The sequence below is a fragment of the Spermophilus citellus genome (assembly GCF_964194105.1).
Source record: "Spermophilus citellus genome assembly, chromosome: 9".
Classification (NCBI taxonomy): Eukaryota; Metazoa; Chordata; class Mammalia; order Rodentia; family Sciuridae; genus Spermophilus; species Spermophilus citellus.
Genome location: NC_138191.1, coordinates 74,927,810 through 74,946,261, shown reverse-complemented (window position 1 = coordinate 74,946,261; position 18,452 = coordinate 74,927,810). Strand labels below are relative to the sequence as shown.

The 18,452-nt window shown below is 34.2% G+C and overlaps 1 protein-coding gene across 1 annotated transcript in view; it reads right to left on the bottom strand.

Moving 5' to 3' along the window:
• Positions 1–890: 890 nt before the first annotated feature.
• The window catches only part of PIGK (phosphatidylinositol glycan anchor biosynthesis class K), a 141,922-nt gene continuing 124,360 nt past the window's right edge, over positions 891–18,452 (bottom strand). The window contains exons 11-12 of the mRNA XM_081305669.1: positions 1,754–4,404; positions 891–1,565 (exon numbers count right to left, since the gene is read on the bottom strand). Coding sequence (XP_081161795.1) covers positions 4,288–4,404 — 117 coding nt within the window. The 3' untranslated portion in view covers positions 891–1,565; positions 1,754–4,287. The remainder of the gene's footprint in view (positions 1,566–1,753; positions 4,405–18,452) is intronic.

The window sequence follows — 18,452 nt, the reverse complement described above, 5'->3', positions numbered from 1 at the left end:
TGCTACCTAAAATCGGGGGGAGGTGCAAACCCTCCAAATAAAGAGAGGCAACAAAGTCAGTGGATTGAAATTGTTGGATAGTGTTAAAAGAATGTGGAAAGAAACTGTTATCAAAAACACCTGCTGAAAAGAGAAAAGGACTGTCCCAGAGTAGCGAGGCAAATGTTCTTTAGGAGCATCCAGCCCCTGTGCTGAGTGGATGTTAGAAGCAAAATAGGTAGAGTCCCGCTCAGCAAAAAACAAAACACTGACTCTGTTCTATAAACTAGGCAGGCCATGTATGGCATGCCTCACATGTATGGCTTTATTTAATAACCCTTAAGAAGGTGTCGTCTATAAAATCCTAGCAGTCAGACTGGCCCTTCCACACTCAGAAGAGGAAAAAGTGAATGTGGACTGACTCCCCAGGACTGGTATACCGGAGGCAAAGCTAAAAGTCCTCACAAGTCTCTGAGAATGTGAGCAGCAAAGGTGAAACAAGAAAGACAGCACCACACTTCCGTGTTTGGAATAAATGAATTTTTAATAACCAGTTTCTTGGTTACACCCTCACTGATACCAATTTTAACAGTCCACACAGTTAAACCAAAATGTACATTTTAAAGCACATTTCCAAAAGAGTAAATTTTTTGTACCAAAAGGAAAAAACAAACAAACAAAAAGCCTGGTTACCACTATCAAGGTGTATTATCCATGAATTGAAAGACTTTTCTATTTCAGCAGCAGGTACATGTGAAATAGGGCAGGTAACAACAGAACAGCAATCCTGACACCCCTTTTTTCATGGTAAATGCCTTTGGGTTGAATCGTAACAATAAAGTAATGAGGCTGGATACCATAAAGAAAAAATGGATACATCTCATTATTTTATAGTCATACCTTGTGGTATATTTATAAAATATTTCTTTCACATGTACAAACAATCTACTACAGATGGGCTTAATTTTGATAGAATCAACTGAAAAAGGTTCTATGATAATACAACATTCATTTAAAGATTCCAGAAACACATGAGTCAAAGTTTCAAATGATAATTCCCACAGTAACTGTAACTCTGCTATACAACATACATAATGGAAGAAAAGTTATCAACATATACCATAGTAGAAAATACTCAGTAAGCAGAAGCAAACTGAGTTATGCTTGCTGTGGGAGTCATCACTTTCAACTAGCTGAGAAAATATAAAAATTGAAACCATAAATGCATGTATTATATTTGTATTTAATTCCAATTTTTTGATCCAATTTAATCAGCTTTGCATTCAAACTACACTTTCCTTTCATAAGCTGCATATAAATATCTTTTGTAATTTTAAAATTCACATCATTTGGTTTCTTTTTTTCACACAGGCTGCCTTTGCAGGATGGCATCATTATACCCTGGCCCTCCCTGAAATGTCAGGACATGTCTGCTGGGATCTATTTATCTATATTTCTTTTCTCCCTGAAGGACATGGTGGGGGAGGAGAAAGAGAATAGCAAGGAGAACAAGAATCACATTGAATAGCTTTGAAAGATAAACAAGTAGAACAGAACAGGGGGGCACTGTCACCATTAACTCCCGCCTTAATATCTTTCTTTTTTTTTTTTAAAGAGAGAGTGAGAGAGGAGAGAGAGAATTTTTTTTAATATTTATTTTTTAGTTCTCGGCGGACACAACATCTTTGTTTGTATGTGGTGCTGAGGATCGAACCCGGGCCGCACGCATGCCAGGCGAGCGCACTACCACTTGAGCCACATCCCCAGCCCCCGCCTTAATATCTTTCTAAGCAGAAATAAGAATACCACCACATATTTACAATTCCCAAAATCTTTAGTCATAACATCATCTCATTTGATCCTCACCACAACAACACTATGAGAAAAGGGGGGGAAAAAACAAAACACTTCTTTGTTGTTCAGCTCTTTGTGGCTCAAGGAAAATACATATAAGGATGTGCTTTTATATTATCATTTAAACTTTAAGCCATTTAATTGCACTTAAAATACTTCCTAAGTATACTCACTTACATATGCACAGGATTTGCTTATTATTAAAAGCAGAATATACTTTATGTAAAAATATTATGGTTATGAGCTAAACTTTAACATATTTTAAGCTTTTTCCTTTAACTATATTCTGAAAATTCAATAGTGAAAGAGAAAAATTTAATTGCCCTTTGAAACTCTGTCTAGGCAAAATTAATCCTGTATATTATATCCAGGATTACATTTCCCAGTTTGGTTTTAACTAAGAAGGGCACCTTCTATAGCCTCTGAAGAGGAATCTTTTTACTTTCCAGCAGCCTTTACCATTAGGGTATGTTTCATTATATTCAGGCTAAATTACTTTGGCTCAAGAACAATCATAATTCCTTTACCACACTAACTAGCTCCACCCCACCATGGTGCCTATGACCTTGTGTGTATGTCTGGAGGGTGATATGCTCAAACTTTGTCTTGCATCATTAAGATGAGGTTATTCCGATTTAAGTTTGTTTTTCCTCCTTTCTAGGTACAAAAAGATCCTTCTTTATATAAATTAGATGTATTTTTTCTTCTTCATCTATATAATGTACCAATAAAAAGATCAATTAAAATAAACTCAGCCAGCAAAAATCTCAAAAGTATTTGTCCTAACTATCCTTTGCCTGTGAAAATATAACAATTCTGCATGTAACTAAAGTACAATATTTAACTGTTAAAAGGTAAACAAATTCTTAGGAATATTAAGAGGTTTTATTATGAAAGAAGTTTATCTTCTTGATCTTACTTGTAACTATAAAACTGATCTTTGCAATGAAAAAAGATTAACACATAAATTCTTGAACAAAAACAGATAAAACACATAAAAGTTTCCCTGGGACATGAATACTGAATTTTCAGTCATTCCCCTCCACCCCATATACAAAAGTTTGAAAAGAAAAATCAGTGTCTGGCATTAATCACAAAGCACAATCTCAATACTATTTCCAGTCATAAAGAAAAACGTGAAGATGGCTGGTAGGCTAAAAATCAGTGATAGAGACAAGAGCTCTTGCATCTTATCAAAGGCCAGGAGAGGGGTGATATATCTGTCAGATAAGAAGGACCATAGTGTGTATGTTTCCATGAAAGTCATCTACTTTACCATATTGTCCTGAGGGAAAGGGTAGATCTAGCCAGTGGGCAAGACTTAGCTTAACCTGAATGAAATAAAGTCCTTGTTGACCTTCTCTTTCAAGGAGAAACTTGAAGAGGAGGTGATCAAGTCTAGAGAATCACAATATGCTTAGAAATGAAAAACAATAATGTATATTTATTTGGGAAGTCAGTATGTGATTTACAAAGGTTGAAAATTTCTCAGATCAACTACTGACAACAAAAAAGTCCTTAAGATTGTCAGTATTATAGATAAAGGAGCTGATTTTTCATTTTTATTTATAATTAAACCTGCAAAATTTCTGGAGTAACTGATAGCAAAATAATAATACAGGGTGCCGGTGGGACGGAGGGGGTTATGAAAGATGGTGGAATGAGATGGACATCATTACCCTTAGTACAGTATGACTGCACATATGGTGTGATGCTACATTGTGTACAACCAGAGAAATTCAAAGTTGTGCTGCAATTGTGTACAATGAATCAAAATGCATTCTGCTGTCATATATACCTAATTAAAATAAATAAATTAATAAAAAAATAATAATACATTTAAGAATAAACCAAAGGAAAGCTCTGGAAACTACCTAAGGTAAGTGGTCCAATAACAGAAGACTGTTAAATAAATTGTTATGAACTCATACAAGGGATATTATGCAGTTATTCACAATGTATTCTTGAAGAATATCCAAGGAAAATGAAAAGGTAGATAATATATTATAAAATGAAAAGTTATAAAATGGAGTATTTTATATGAACTCTACTTTGGGAAAGATATATGCATAATTGGTAGAACATACACAAAATTATTAACAGAAGTTACATCATTTACTGAGAATTTAATGTCCCACAATTTTTTCTTTTCCAAAAGAAAAGAGGATAAGATTAGAGGAAACTATTATTTTTAAAAATAATCAATCTACTCTGATCTCTTTGTCCCATTTGTTTCTATGATACACAAAATGAAAAAAATGAAATATATTTATGGCCAATAAGCAATTGCATTACAAATATTTTTTTAAGTTATGAAGTCAATAGTTCATTTACATTTAGTTTTCTTATACTTTTTTCCAATTTACACAAGAGTAATGTATTTTAAAAAACACATAACAAATTTGTATCCAAGGTTGAAATTTTCAATATATTCTTCTTCATATGTCCTTCAGTTTAAAAAATGAATTTCATATGCTTGATTCCATAAGTTTTGAAGAAAACCATGATAATGAGTGCCCATAATCCCAGAATAAAACCCCCAGGAGGATGCCAGTCTTTCAGCTTCGGTTTCTGCAAAAGAAGGATAACATTGTCAATTTAACAACAGGCAAATAATTCATCAATGGATAAAGCTAATACTAATGGAAAAGAGAAATTTCACTTTCCATGTTTTAAAGGGAAGTAAGTTTAATCAAATTAAATCCATTGGGAAAGCAACAATGGTAAAGACTTCAAACAAAGTAAATATTCCAAAGGGTAAACTGGCTCCTAACAAAGATCCGTTTTAGCTTACAGTCTAGTTCCTCAATGGGGCTTTCCTTGATTAACCAATTCACCAACTCTCCTCACCAAAGTTATTCGGTAGTCTTATAGTCCTTCTCACTTTTGAGTTGAGATATTCATTAGTTTTTCAGTTTTATCTGTTTCTCCTAGACTATAGTTCCATGAGGGTCACCTTGTTAAATTCCCAGCACTGACCTACCACAGGGCCTGCCACACAAAAGGAACTTGTGTGTCACACTGAATAAATCAGTGCAAGAACAAATGCTACCCAACTTCAGCCATTCCTTCAGATATTCAACAATCACTTGTCTGGAGGCCAGTGTCTTTGATCATGTTTTTCCCTTGATGTAGAATGTTATGCCCTTTCAAAACTCACTATTTCAAGTAATGCCAACTCCTCCAGATTTTTCTTTGAATTCTCATAGTAACTGATCCATAACTATCGACTTTTACTGCTACCTACTATTCTAGTTGCCTTTATTGTTTATCTCTATGCAATACATCCTAAGGTCAAAATTCATCTGAGTTCATTTTACATGCCCTTCTCCATTCCCCACCTCACAATACCGAGACAGGTGTCTTCTATGTTTTTTTGCCCAGCAAGGACCAGTCTTCTCCACTGAGTTGACTTTTCAACAGTCTAATTATGGCCCTATAATTGGAGACTTGTAACAAAAATCTCTTAATGAGTCTACTTATTGAATTATTGGTCAAGATTATAATAGTTATGAGAATCAACTTTCATCAATTCAAAATTAACTTCTCGAACAAGGGAGCCAATAACACCTTAATATCTTACTTTGGATTATAATATTAGAGTTTTAGGAGTTTTTAATCAAATCCTTAATATGAACTGAATTGACACATAGTTTACAATAGTTATATTCTATCTTCATTCCTTTGCCTGTTCTCACCTTCTACCACTTCTTTCAGGAAACTCCCCCAAAATATTATCCATTAAGTCCAATTTTCCTCATGTTACTTTCCATTCAAAAGTCCGTGATGGCTTATGGTCATATGTGTTAAGGATGATGATAAAAGTTCTTACCCTCTGCTATCTTTTTTGTTTGTTGTTCTATTTAGTTACACATTACAGCAGAATGCATTTTGACTTACTGTACACAAAACAGAGCACAACTTTTCATTTATCTGGTTGTACATGATGCAAGGTTGCACCATTCAGCAGTCATACACATACATAATGTCCATTTCATACCCTCTGATATCTTAAAAAATAATAATTTCAGCAGTTCTCAAACCATTCAAATAGCAGAGTGCCTGGAAGTCACCGTGCTTTTTGCGTAACACTGTGGCAAACCTTAATTTCAGTAGAAAATCTAGAGTAATTAACGTAAAGCACATTTGTATTAAAAATAGGTAATGTAAATAAAAATATCAGAAGCATGTGTCAAAGAAAAAACAAGTATGTGAACCATACAGCTTACTACTCTGTTTTTGTCCTGTTTATTTTCTACTAATCAAACAATTGATAAGTCACATGAAAGCACTAAAAATGCTTAAAAACAAAAATTACTTTCCCACAACCTAAAAAAAGATTATCACTAAACATTATTAGTGGAAGCCCATCTTTATACAACAGCCTGCAGATGTTCCCTGGGAACCCAGCTTAAGAGCACTGACTTAGGTAGGGAGACAAAGTTCTTATTTCCCCTAACTAGGAGGTTCTGATTTAAAAGACTTTTGAAAACACACACACACACACACACACACACACACACACACACTACTACAATAGGAAAATTAAAATAAATATGCTCAAAATTTGGCATTAAAGGTAAACTCTTACCTGAGAAGAATAGGTCATAGACAATTGTTTCATAAACCAAAATAAAGAGCTTCAGTGCTAAGAGTTCAGGAGGTGTTTAAAACAAGTCATGTTCAAAGAAAAATGAACACCATTTAAGCTATCATGAGATTACAGAAGTAATAATCAAGTAGTTAACAGCAAATTGTACTTCTGCAGTTATAGAAACTCTCATTACTTCCCAATGAGATGGATTCCCTAATAATTTTACCACTAGATCTTAAACTTAGCAGCCAGAAATAAGATGACTAAGAAAATCAACATTATTGGAAGTAGTCATTTCTCTGAAGACCCAAGAATAAGCTCTGTCAGCTACTCTGACCTTTTATTCCAAAACTGGTTTGGAGAATTGTGGATGCACTCTTCCTGGTCCTTCAACCTCCTTGATAGTCATGTGTCTCATCCACACCACTGATGTCCATGAGAGACCCACAGAAAAAAGCAAAGTGCTACAGCTAAGTTTCCAAGAGCAAACTCTGAAAGTAATAATGGAGGACTAAGAAATATATATAATTACAAAAATTACAATAAAATGGTACATTTACTCACATTGTAACAATATATGCCAACAAAGAGCAAACCTTAGTCTTTCAAAAACTATTTACAGTTATCAATTTTATTGCTGTATCTCCATTACATCTTTTTGAAGAAGAACAATGGAAAATGCATTAGTTGAATATACTTTGGATTCAGTTTAGGAAGGCATCTCATTTAGAATCCCTCAGTATAGCCCCTCCCATCTTCTCACAATTTGTACAAAGGCACAGAAAAACATGGTAATATACCCTACTAAAATAAAGTTAACCTTTAATGAGAAACCTGATAGTTTCACTATCTGAAAGTCTGAAAAGCCAGGTCTAAAATCAAGTTAATAGTTGGCCTAGTTTTCTAATTGCTACATACCATGCAAATTATTGCTTTACTCAAAGAAACATAAAAATTCTGCTGCTGAAAGAGACTTTAGTTCACTCCTTTTTTCTGCCTGCTGTTTGGGAGCCTTCCATATAGTAAATAGATTAGTTTACTATGTAGCCAAGTTGTGGAACTCATTCCAGCCTCCTCATGGCACACCTCTTTATACTTCTATTTAAATACAATTCCCAGTAAACAACATGACAGAGGTGGAGAAGCACTAAAAATGGTTCAATGCATCCTAGAAGTTTCAATGTTCACATGAAAATCTCTGCAGAGAGGGGAAAATATAGGAACAATCTTGTAAGTAGTGTGTGTTAAGAAATATTTTACCTTTTCTAAAGTGCCCCCGAATCAGACATAGTGGTAAGGCAGCATTTGATCCTAGTTTAGTTCAGCAGAGTCATATTTGATCACTACCTGCCAGATACTGGGAACAGTATCACAACCTATCAAACACAGATTAGAGAAGACATTTGTATCTCAGTGGACAGTGAGAAGCATCCACACACTGTTGGCAAATACCAACATCACCCAAAGAAAAACAAAAATCCAAGGTGGGCTCTATGAGGAAAAATACTCTTATACATGAAGGAGAAATTATATCCTGAAGATGCAGAGGAAATGTCTCTGAATATAATTTAATAAAGAACCAAAATAATGTTTGAGAAAATTTGCACTGGCACAGATTCAGATAATGATACACAAGCAACCAAAACCAAGATAATATTATAAAGAGAAAAAGAATACAAGATACAAAAACACAGGCTAAGATTAAAAGGAAATTCAGTATTATAATAGGAAAACTAAAATCCACACAGACTAGGGAGGAACATGTTCCCAGAACATCTTTGAGTCTTTCATTTACCCTATTGTATTAGACTGATGGCAAATTTGTCCCTAATTCTCCATGCATCTCTGTGTCTATCTTTCCAACATGGTTCCATAGAAGCTTAAATCAAGAATCTACATCCCTACCCTCCTTGAATAAGCTGGTCTAGTAACTTCTTTTGGCCAACAGAATGCAACACAAGTAACAGTCCATTCCAAGTAAAGCCTCAAGAGGCTTTTATTGTTTCTGCTCTTTCTCAGACCTCCCATGAGAAAAAGCCTGAGCTTCCTGAAGAAAATATACCATGTAGAGAGGAACTGAGGTCCTCCTGGCCAATAACTAGCCAACTCCAAGAAAAACCTGCTAACTAATCCAAAGTTGACCACAGGCTCAAGAGAAAGCAAATTGCCCAGCTATATTCAGCCTATATTTCCAACCTCCAGAATCATGAGCTCAATAAATGTTTTAAGTCACTAAGTTTTAGAGTGGTTTGTTATGTATCAAAAGCTATGACATATATCAAATGAGGTGACAATGTGGAAGGCAAAACCTTGATTCTTTTTTTTTTTTTAAAGAGAGGAGAGAGAGGAGCGAGAGAGAGAGAGAGAGAGAGAGAGAGAGAGAGAGAATTTTTAATATTTATTTTTTAGTTCTCGGCGGACACAACATCTTTGTTGGTATGTGGAGCTGAGGATCGAACCCGGGCCGCACGCATGCCAGGCGAGCGCGCTACCACTTCAGCCACATCCCCAGCCCCAACCTTGATTCTTAAAATCATAATAAAACAGAAAATGTTCCCATATACATTCTTGTAGCTTTCTGCAACAACAGTATAAATAGGAATAGTATGAAAGGCAGGTAATTGATCTCCTGTCCACCAGGAACTTTGCTGGAATGAGGAAGGTTTGTCAAGATAATCCCTTCTGACCTTCTTTCAGTGAGAATTCTAGCCTCATTACCAAATCAGCATTAAAGTCCACAACCCAAGTATTTCCACAGGCACCTGACTCATCACTGTTGGACTCAAAGTCATCCATACAAAACACCTTCTGTGCTAAGTTTTGTGAATGTTCTCTACTACTCTCCTCACTAAGGGGATCTGCAATGCTACTCACCCTTACAGTCTTCCTGGAGAGACTCCAGCTGTCACCAAGCCAGAAACTGCTCTCAAGGAAATGAAGTGGGGAAATCTGAAACTAACTCACCCAGCTTCACTGTGGCCTCCTTCTCCCGACTAGAGTCTAGAGCTTAAGTCCAGCTCCTTTCCTTTTAAAATTACCGATTAGTGGTAATCAGATGTTGCCCCCTGATGGATAAATGTACATCTCCTAAGATCTTTATGCACTTTATCCATGATAAACCTTCGATGCAGTTAATCTAATCTCAGATTAAGGATGATGTTTTCAAGTACGACTTTAAGTTTAATAAAGACTGACTAGAGTTTTCCTTAGACATGATTTTAACTTTTCTGTGACAAGAATATCCACTATTAGCAATAATAATTTTTTTCTTAGTTGTAGTTGGACACAATATCTTTATTTTATTTATTTAGTTTTACGTAGTGCTGAGGATCTATCCCAGCGCCTTGCACGTGCTAGGTGAGTGCTCTACTGCCGAGCCACAACCCCAGCCCCAGCAATAACTATTTTTTAAATGTTATAAAGGGATTTCTTTTTATTTTGATGATATACCAATCAGTGAAAAAAATATAGTCATGTGTCATTATGCACAAAACAAAAATACATTAAAATATAAGTCAAAAAAGAGAGCAGATGTGAGATGAGAAATTAAGGATGAATTTGGGGCATGGGCATTAAGAGATGCCAGTTAACTGAATGAACTGAGGTGGGTACAGAAATGGGCCACCATAAGTGTTGGGGCAGGTGTTGGGGCTCAGAACAAAATATCCCAATATGGTCCTTTGACATGCTGAAAGGTATTGGCATTCTGAAGGATTCAAAAGCAAGGTCTCTCTCATCTCCTGTCCAGGATTCCTCTTTCCCCAGGCAGAACCTACAAACCAGAACCACTCTCCCCAAAGTCAGCCCTAACACCTAGAAAGGTCACTCCCTCCCTTCTGCCTCATCCTTGAAGACCTTCATTCCAGAGGGGTCATCCTTCACATTAACTATTAACATTTATTGGCCATATTACTCTAGAATTTCTGGCCAATCCTATATAACCCTCAGGAAGGAAAGGTAAATTTTCATTATTTGCAGATATTATAATTAGATATCAACACACAAGTCTCATAATCACTGAGGATAAATTAGAGAGCTCAGATTTGAGATAAATGTTTGAACACTTAATAGAATAAAAGTGAGTCAGAATATCCAAAGGACTTAAAAACAGTATACTACAGGAACACAGCCACATCAATGTTTATAGCAGCACAATTCACAATAGCTAAACTGTGGAACCAACCTAGATGCCCTTCAATAGATAAATGGATAAAAAAAAATGTGGCACATATACACAATGGAATATTACTCAGCAATAAAAGAGAATAAAATCATGGTATTTGCAGGTAAATGGATGGAGTTAGAGAAGATAATGCTAAGTGAAGTTAGCCAATCCCCAAAAACCAAATGCTGAATGTTTTCTTTGATATAAGGAGGCTGATTCATAATGGGGTAGGGAGGTAGAGCATGGGAGGAATAGACGAACTCTAGATAGGGCAGAGGGGTGGGAGAGGAAGGGAGGGGGCATGGAGTTAGAAATGATGGTAGAATGTGATGGACATTATTATCCAAAGTACATGTATGAAGACACAAATTCGTGTGAATATATTTTGTATACAACCAGAAATATGAAAAATGTGCTCTATATGGGTAATAAGAATTGTAATGCATTCTGCTATCATATACAAATAAAAAATTAATTAAAAAAAGAGAGCCAGAAATGGAAAAAATTTCATTCACAATAGTAATAAAAAAGACAAAACGAAATGAAAAAAAAAACAAGTGGGAATACCTCTAACATGAAATGTCAAGTACACAATCTATATTATTCTATAGAAAAGGGTAAACAGTAACAAAAAAGATATAACTCTATAAACAATAATGTGGTTCTGATGTAAGGACAGAAAAATAAATAAAACAGAACAGAAAGTCAGCAATCACTCCAGTATTCAAGAATTTATATGACAAAAGAGCTATCACAAATGAGTGTGCAAGGGAATATTATTCTTTCCAGTACTCTAACAATGAATAAGAATTTGAAAAAAAAATCAGCTTTGTTCCTAACTCAACACTAGAAACACCAAAATACACTTTACATAATTTAGAATTAAATATAAATACAGAAAATAAAGAGATAAAATGTAGAAGAATCTGAACAGTAAAGAAACTTATAAGCCTAAATCTAATGAGTGAAAATAAAAAATGAAGAGATTTTTAAAACAAATTTTTAAAAGATTTGTATTTCACAAGTGTATGTCAAATAAATGGGAAAATGTGACAGGAAAGGAGATAAATGAATTTCCCCCAAGTCAACAAGACATAGGATTTATTAATAAGTGGAACAGGGAAATGAAAATTTTTACAAAATAACAATTACAAATGACAAATTCACATTTGAAAAACTTCAAGTTTCTTAATTAAAATGTTAAGTATTTCCTCTTTTTACACTAGTAAATGTTAATTAGGATGGCCAACTTTTCAGAAAAATAATCTATTAGCATGCTCAGAGGTCTTTAAAATATTCATTTCTTCTCATTCCTAGATCTAACTTGGAAATGCTGATAGAGGTTTGGCATGAATACTTTTGTCTCAGTCTTATCTACATCACAAAAATCAGAAAAAAAACCTTTGTAAATAAAAGGGGAAATACTGTATATCCACATATCAAACAATCATAAAAATGTTTTCAAACCATTTGAATGACTTGGAGAGATGCTAATCCTATAGTAATAAGGATATAAAAACAAGATACAAATTGAATATGAAATATGATCTGGATTTCTATAACAATATTCAAAGAAGGAAAATACATTAAAGTCTTAGTAGTGTTCCTCTGGGAGAAGTAAGATTTTAGGTGGATTTTAATCTCTTTGAAAAAGGTAGACATATAATGGATATGTACTTTTTAAATTTTGTGGGGGAATATGCAGAAAAGTTTTTATTCAAAGAATACTGAATCTTCACACATTCTTTTCAAAATTGGGAGGTGCACAGCAATAAAATTATTTAGCGCTTGATATGCTACTTTAACTAAGAGTAACATGAATAGCATGACAGCAATACAATATGATAAAATGCTTTTTCAGTATGTGTTTAATGATATTGCTGCCATATAACAATATTGCTATTTTTAAAACTACTATATGTAACATTTTTAGACATTCTACAATGATTTTACTTATAATCAAATGACAGATTGGTATAATTATTACATTTTGTAGTACAGTTGTTATTTGAGGTAAGTTCATATTAAAGTATATCTTATAATTTCATTTGTGTCCATTAAAGTTTCTTATAAAATGACTGATTTTATGCAGTTAAGGTACTCTACTGACTATTATTAAATACACTCCTCCTTTTTTAACTTTCAAAATAACAACTAATAACAAAATACAAAGGTGAAAAGCATACATAAAACATTGCAATGTGTCATGAGCAAACACTTAAAAAGCTTAAGGGCTACCTATTGTTGAAATGCCTAATATTTCAAATTAAAAAGACAGGTAGTAGCTAAGCAACACTGCACTTCTACTTGTGAATAGTATTCAGGTTTTCCCCTTCATGTTGCTAGGAGAATATTACCATATAGCTTCAAAATATTTAAGAGATCATAGATTCAAGTATTAAAATTATGTTAAAAAAGAGAAAACAAGGATTTTCAAAATTGGACACAAGTATTAGTAAGCAAATGAAAAATAGGAATTCCTGAATTTCAATGTTATTCTTTTCTTATAATCAGTAGCTCAGTTATGCTATACTTTAAGGAAATAAAAGAATATAAAACAATCTACTAAGGTTCCAGTTATACTTCAAGAAAACAACTGCTTTCAACTATAATCAGCGATAGTTTATTAGTATCTCTAGTCCATCTATGCCTTTTACATAAAATATGATTTGTACTCTTCAAATAATATTAGTATTATAAATCAAACAGTGGTAGGCAGAATTCTAAGATCACCCCCAAGTTTCCCTCTTCTTGAGGTACATGCCTTATAGAATACCTGTTCCTTGACTTGTTCACTGAACAGGATCAGTGAATATGATGGGTATCCCACCTCTGGGTAGACTGCATTAAATGGCAAAAAAGAAGAAATTCTGAGGATGTAATTAAGTTGATTTTCAGTTAATCAAAGAGGAGATTATCATGGGGTAAGGTGGGAGAGCAAGTGGGTGAGGATGTTAAACTAATCAGATGAGTCCATTAAAAGGAGGTCTAGATATGAGAAACAGAATTCAGATAGACAGATATTTTGGAAGCAGTCAAGATGATCTCCTTTTGGTCTTGAAGAACTGAACAGCCATACTGTATAGTGGACTATGGACAGGAGGGAATGGCAGACATGCTTTAGAAACTCAGCTGAGATGGCACCTGGATTAAAGCCTTGAGATCTAAGCAGAGGACCCAACTGAGTCATGCCTATTCTCCTGACCCATGGAAATTGTGAGATAATAACAGTTTTAAATCACTAAGTTTGTTACAGAGCAAAAGAAAATTAATCCACAAATTTGTCCAACAAAGATGAATATATTAATAGAACATAAAATTATTAATTACATTTAATATTTGTTTCTGGGGTGGAAAAACCCTTAAAGTCATTGTTTCATCAGCTTTTTTACCACTGTGTGAAAGGACCTGACCAGAACAATAGGCTCCATTCCTCACTGCTTGAGGTGAGGCAGAATAACATGGCCAGGGGAAGCTGCTTACATGATGATCAGAAAGCAGAGAAAGAGATCTCCAGCTGCCAGATACAAATATATACCACAAAGCCACATCCCCAATTCCCACTCCTCCAGCCACACCCTACCACTTCAGTTATCACTCAGTTAATCCCTATCAGGGGATTAATTCACTGATTGGGTTAAGGCTCTCAGAACCCAATCATTTCTCCTCTGAACTTTCTTGCATTGTCTCACATTTGAGCTTTTGGGGGACACCTCACATCCAAACAATAACAGTCATAATATTCAATTTATGTTAAAAAATAGAAAAGAGAATGAAATATTTCAATCTAATTCTTCCTACTCTTCCATACCTATTTATTTTCTAAGTCCTAGATCTAGTATCACCTCTAAGTAAAGTCTATTCTAATATTCCACCAAGAATTAATTTCTTTTCTGGGCATTAGTTTTGTATCTCACACAATAATTTGTGAGTTGATTCCACTATATTCTGATCTGTTTTTGATATTCATATCTAAATTTTACCAAAATATCCTCAGCTTTGAATACAATAAGGCAATCAATTATTATTTTATTATTTCTTTCTTGAAAATAAGAACTATAAAATATTCAAATATGAAAATCATATCAAATGCTAATTTACTAGCCTATGCTTTGGTTTTAATAACAAGAAAAAAATAAGAATTGCAGTAATCAAATAACAATCAAATAACAATCTATTTTAGGAGTTCACAGTGAGAAGTCATCAGTTAAAAAATATTATTTTAAATGTGTGAAAAACATTTTGAAGCTTGAAACATATTATCTAATTTTAGTTCTTAACTAAGTAATCTATCATTCTCTCAAAGTAAATAATAACATTTCATTTATCAACAGTGTCTGTGTCTATTCAGAGGTAATTAGAATTGTTACTACCTATGAAGGATTAAATGATATGGGAGTTATCTTTCCATCTAAATAACTAAAAAATCAGACAAAAATAAGAAAAATTTTCAGACACTGGGACAAGTTGCAGCAGTTTCTTGTTCTTTTTTTTTTTTTTTTTTTTTTTAATGCTGAGAGAATAGAAAACTAGTCCTTTAATTGCCCCAAGATTACTGCCTGGAGGCAGTTCAAGCTGCAGCAGCACAGGGAGGGAAAGCCAAACAGAACCAACTAATCTTGCTGAGTTGAAAAGACAGAGATTAGAATTCAAGGAGGCTTAGGTGGCTAGAATTTGCAGGGTATACACTACTGGAGTCACAAAGAAAAACAAAATTATTTTTAAAACTCCAGGGATCTGCAAATGGGGTCTCTTTAAAATTTTAGCAGCTTTCTAATTCTGCACATGCATGACACTAAACTATATGTAAGGCCAGGGATGTAGCTCAGTTTTAGAGTATTTGCCTAGCATGTGTGAGGTCTTGAGTTCAATCTTCAGATCACTAAAAACAAACAAACAATCTGCAGCTGGTAGAGGGGGAAAAAACACCAAAGGCTAAACAATTCCCAGAGCTGGAAACAGTTCATGTTCACACTTATGGAAGTAGACAGAACTTGTAATACACAGAGCATCAGGTCAAAGCTGATGCTAAATCAGAGTATCAGATATGGTGAGACTCTCAAAAAAAAAAAAAAAAAAAAAAAAGAAAGAAAGAAAGAAAGAAAAAGACTATTCTGGATCTTCCTAACACAAGCTAAAAGCATCCACAAAGAAATCAAAGGGACCCCAGCACAAAATCCATCACTCACTACTTAAAACCAAAAATGCAAAATCCAGCAGCTAACAACAAAAAAATATAAAAAATGTAAAAGGCAGAGCAGGGAGTGGGGTGGCAAGCATACAAAGAAGCAAGAAAATATGATACACAGCCAGAAGAGAAAAAGTAATTAAAAGACACAGACCCAAAAATAAAAGAATAGATTGAGTGGACAGGACTGTAAAATAGCTATTTTAAATTGGATGCAGAGGAAAATGTGAACATATAAGGAGAGAAACAGAATGTATAAATAAGACCTGTATGGGATTTTCTAAAGCTAAAATATGATATATGATGCAGAAGCTAAAGAGGAATAAATAAAAATGGGGGTAGATCACATAAAAATCAAAGGGAGATTAGTATAAAAAAGGGACCAAGTGGTGGGAGGCAGGGAGAGAGGGGGAAGTGCTAGGGAAGGATATTGACAAAATTGTATTGCTACATTGTATACATGTACAAATACGTAACAATAAATCCCATCATTAAGTACAACTATAATGCACCAATAAAAAATGTGAAAAATATGATATATGAAATGAAAATGCTTTGGATGGAATTAACAGCAGATTGCACACTACAGAAGAAATATCAGAGAATAGGTAGCAGTAGAAATCATTCAAAAAGAATGAATTTTTTCCACAAGGGGAAAAAAAAGAATAAACAGAGTCTAAGTAACTACAGCACAATATCAAGTAGGATAACATTTGTACAACCGGATTTCCAAGAGCAAAGAGAGAAAAAGAACTAAAATAAATAATGGTTGAAATTCTTCCAAATTTCAAAAAACTATAAACTATCAAATTTACAAGCTCAATACCAAGCAAATAAAAACTAGAGAAAATCACACAAAGGGACATCACAATCAAAATACTGAAAAACAATGAAAAATGTTCTTTTTAAATAGACATGACAGTGGAGTGTATTTTGACATATACATATAGGAACTTCCCATTCTTGTGGTTATACATGATGTGGAGTTACACTGGTCATGTATTCATATATGAACACAGGAAAATTATGTCCAATTCATTCTACTGTCTATCCTATTCCCATTCCCCATCCCTTCCCTCATTCTCCTTTGTCTAATCCAATGAACTTCTATTCTCCACCCCAGCAATAAACACAAACAACTTATTTGTGTGCTAGCAACCGCATATCAGAGAAAACATTCAGCCTTTGGTTTTTTGGGATTGGTTTATTTCGTTTAGAATGATAGTCTCCATTTCCATCTATTTACCAGAACATGTCATATTCATTTTTTTATGGCTGAGTAATAGTCCATTGTGGATATATACCACATTTGCTTTATCCATTCATCTGTTAAAAGGCACCTATGTTGGTTCAATAGCTTAACTACTGTGAATTGAGCTGCTATAAACACTAGATGCGGCTGCATCACTACAGTATGCTGATTTTAAGTCCTTTGGGTATATACTGAGGAGTGGGATAATTGGGTCAAATGATGGTTCCATTCCAAGTTTTCTGAGGAAACTCCATTCTGCTTTCCACAATGGTGGCATCAATTACCAATTTGCAGCCCCACCAGCAATGTACGAGTATACCTTTTTCCCCACATCTTCACCAACATTTACTGTTACTTATATTCTTGATAATTGCCATTCTGACTGGAGTGAGATGAAATCTCAGTGTAGTTTTAATGTGCATTTAAGAGACTGTTCTTACAGAACAGGATTTAGCAAACTATAGTACCTGTGCTAGGCACCTGATTTTATAGTTTCACTGGAACACAGCCATGCTGATTAATTTATAGCTTTTCTACTGCAGTTTTCACACTACATCAAAAGTTGAGTAGCTGCACCAAGACCATGAGGGTGTGTAGCCCACACATCCAAATATTTACTATTTGGTCCCATAAGGGAGTTCGTAGGACACTGGTACACAGGAATAAAAATCAGAATGTTTGAAGATGGGCTGTCAGAAACCATGGAGGACAGAAAGCAATGGAAAGACATCTTTAAAGTGCTGAAAGAAAAACCACTGTTAACCAAGAAATCTAAGCAAAACATACCAAGTGTAAATACCTTTCATATATAAAAGGGAAATAAAACATCCTTTAGTAGAACAAAAGCTTTGAAAATTCATCAGCAGACCTATGCCACAAGATATGTTAAAGGAAGTTATTCAGGCAGAAGAAAAATTATACCAGATGGAAATCTGACTTACGCAAATAAGTGAGGAGAGACAGAAATGATAGATAGGTGTCCTTGTTCCTAAATTTCTTTAAAGGTAATTGATTATTAAAAAATAATAATATGTTGTGGGTTTTATAATATGAAGAATCAAATGTATATAGCAGCATAAAGTATAGAAAGGAAAAATTAGAAAGGAAAAATTAGAAATATAAATTTCTTATGCTATACTTTAGTATAACAGTAAACAGATAAATTGAAGATGTATAATATAAACTCTAGAGCAACAAAGTGAATTCACTAATAAATTAATAATAGAGGAAAAATAGAATCATACCAATAAAACCAAAAGAAGGCAAGAAAAGAAGTCAAGGGAACCAAATGGGCAAACGGAAACAACAGCAGTATACTTATACCCACACATAATTACGTTAAACAAAAGGGTCTAAACAATTAAGAGATTATCATACTGAATGAAAACAAAACTTACTGATATGCTGCCTATAAGATACT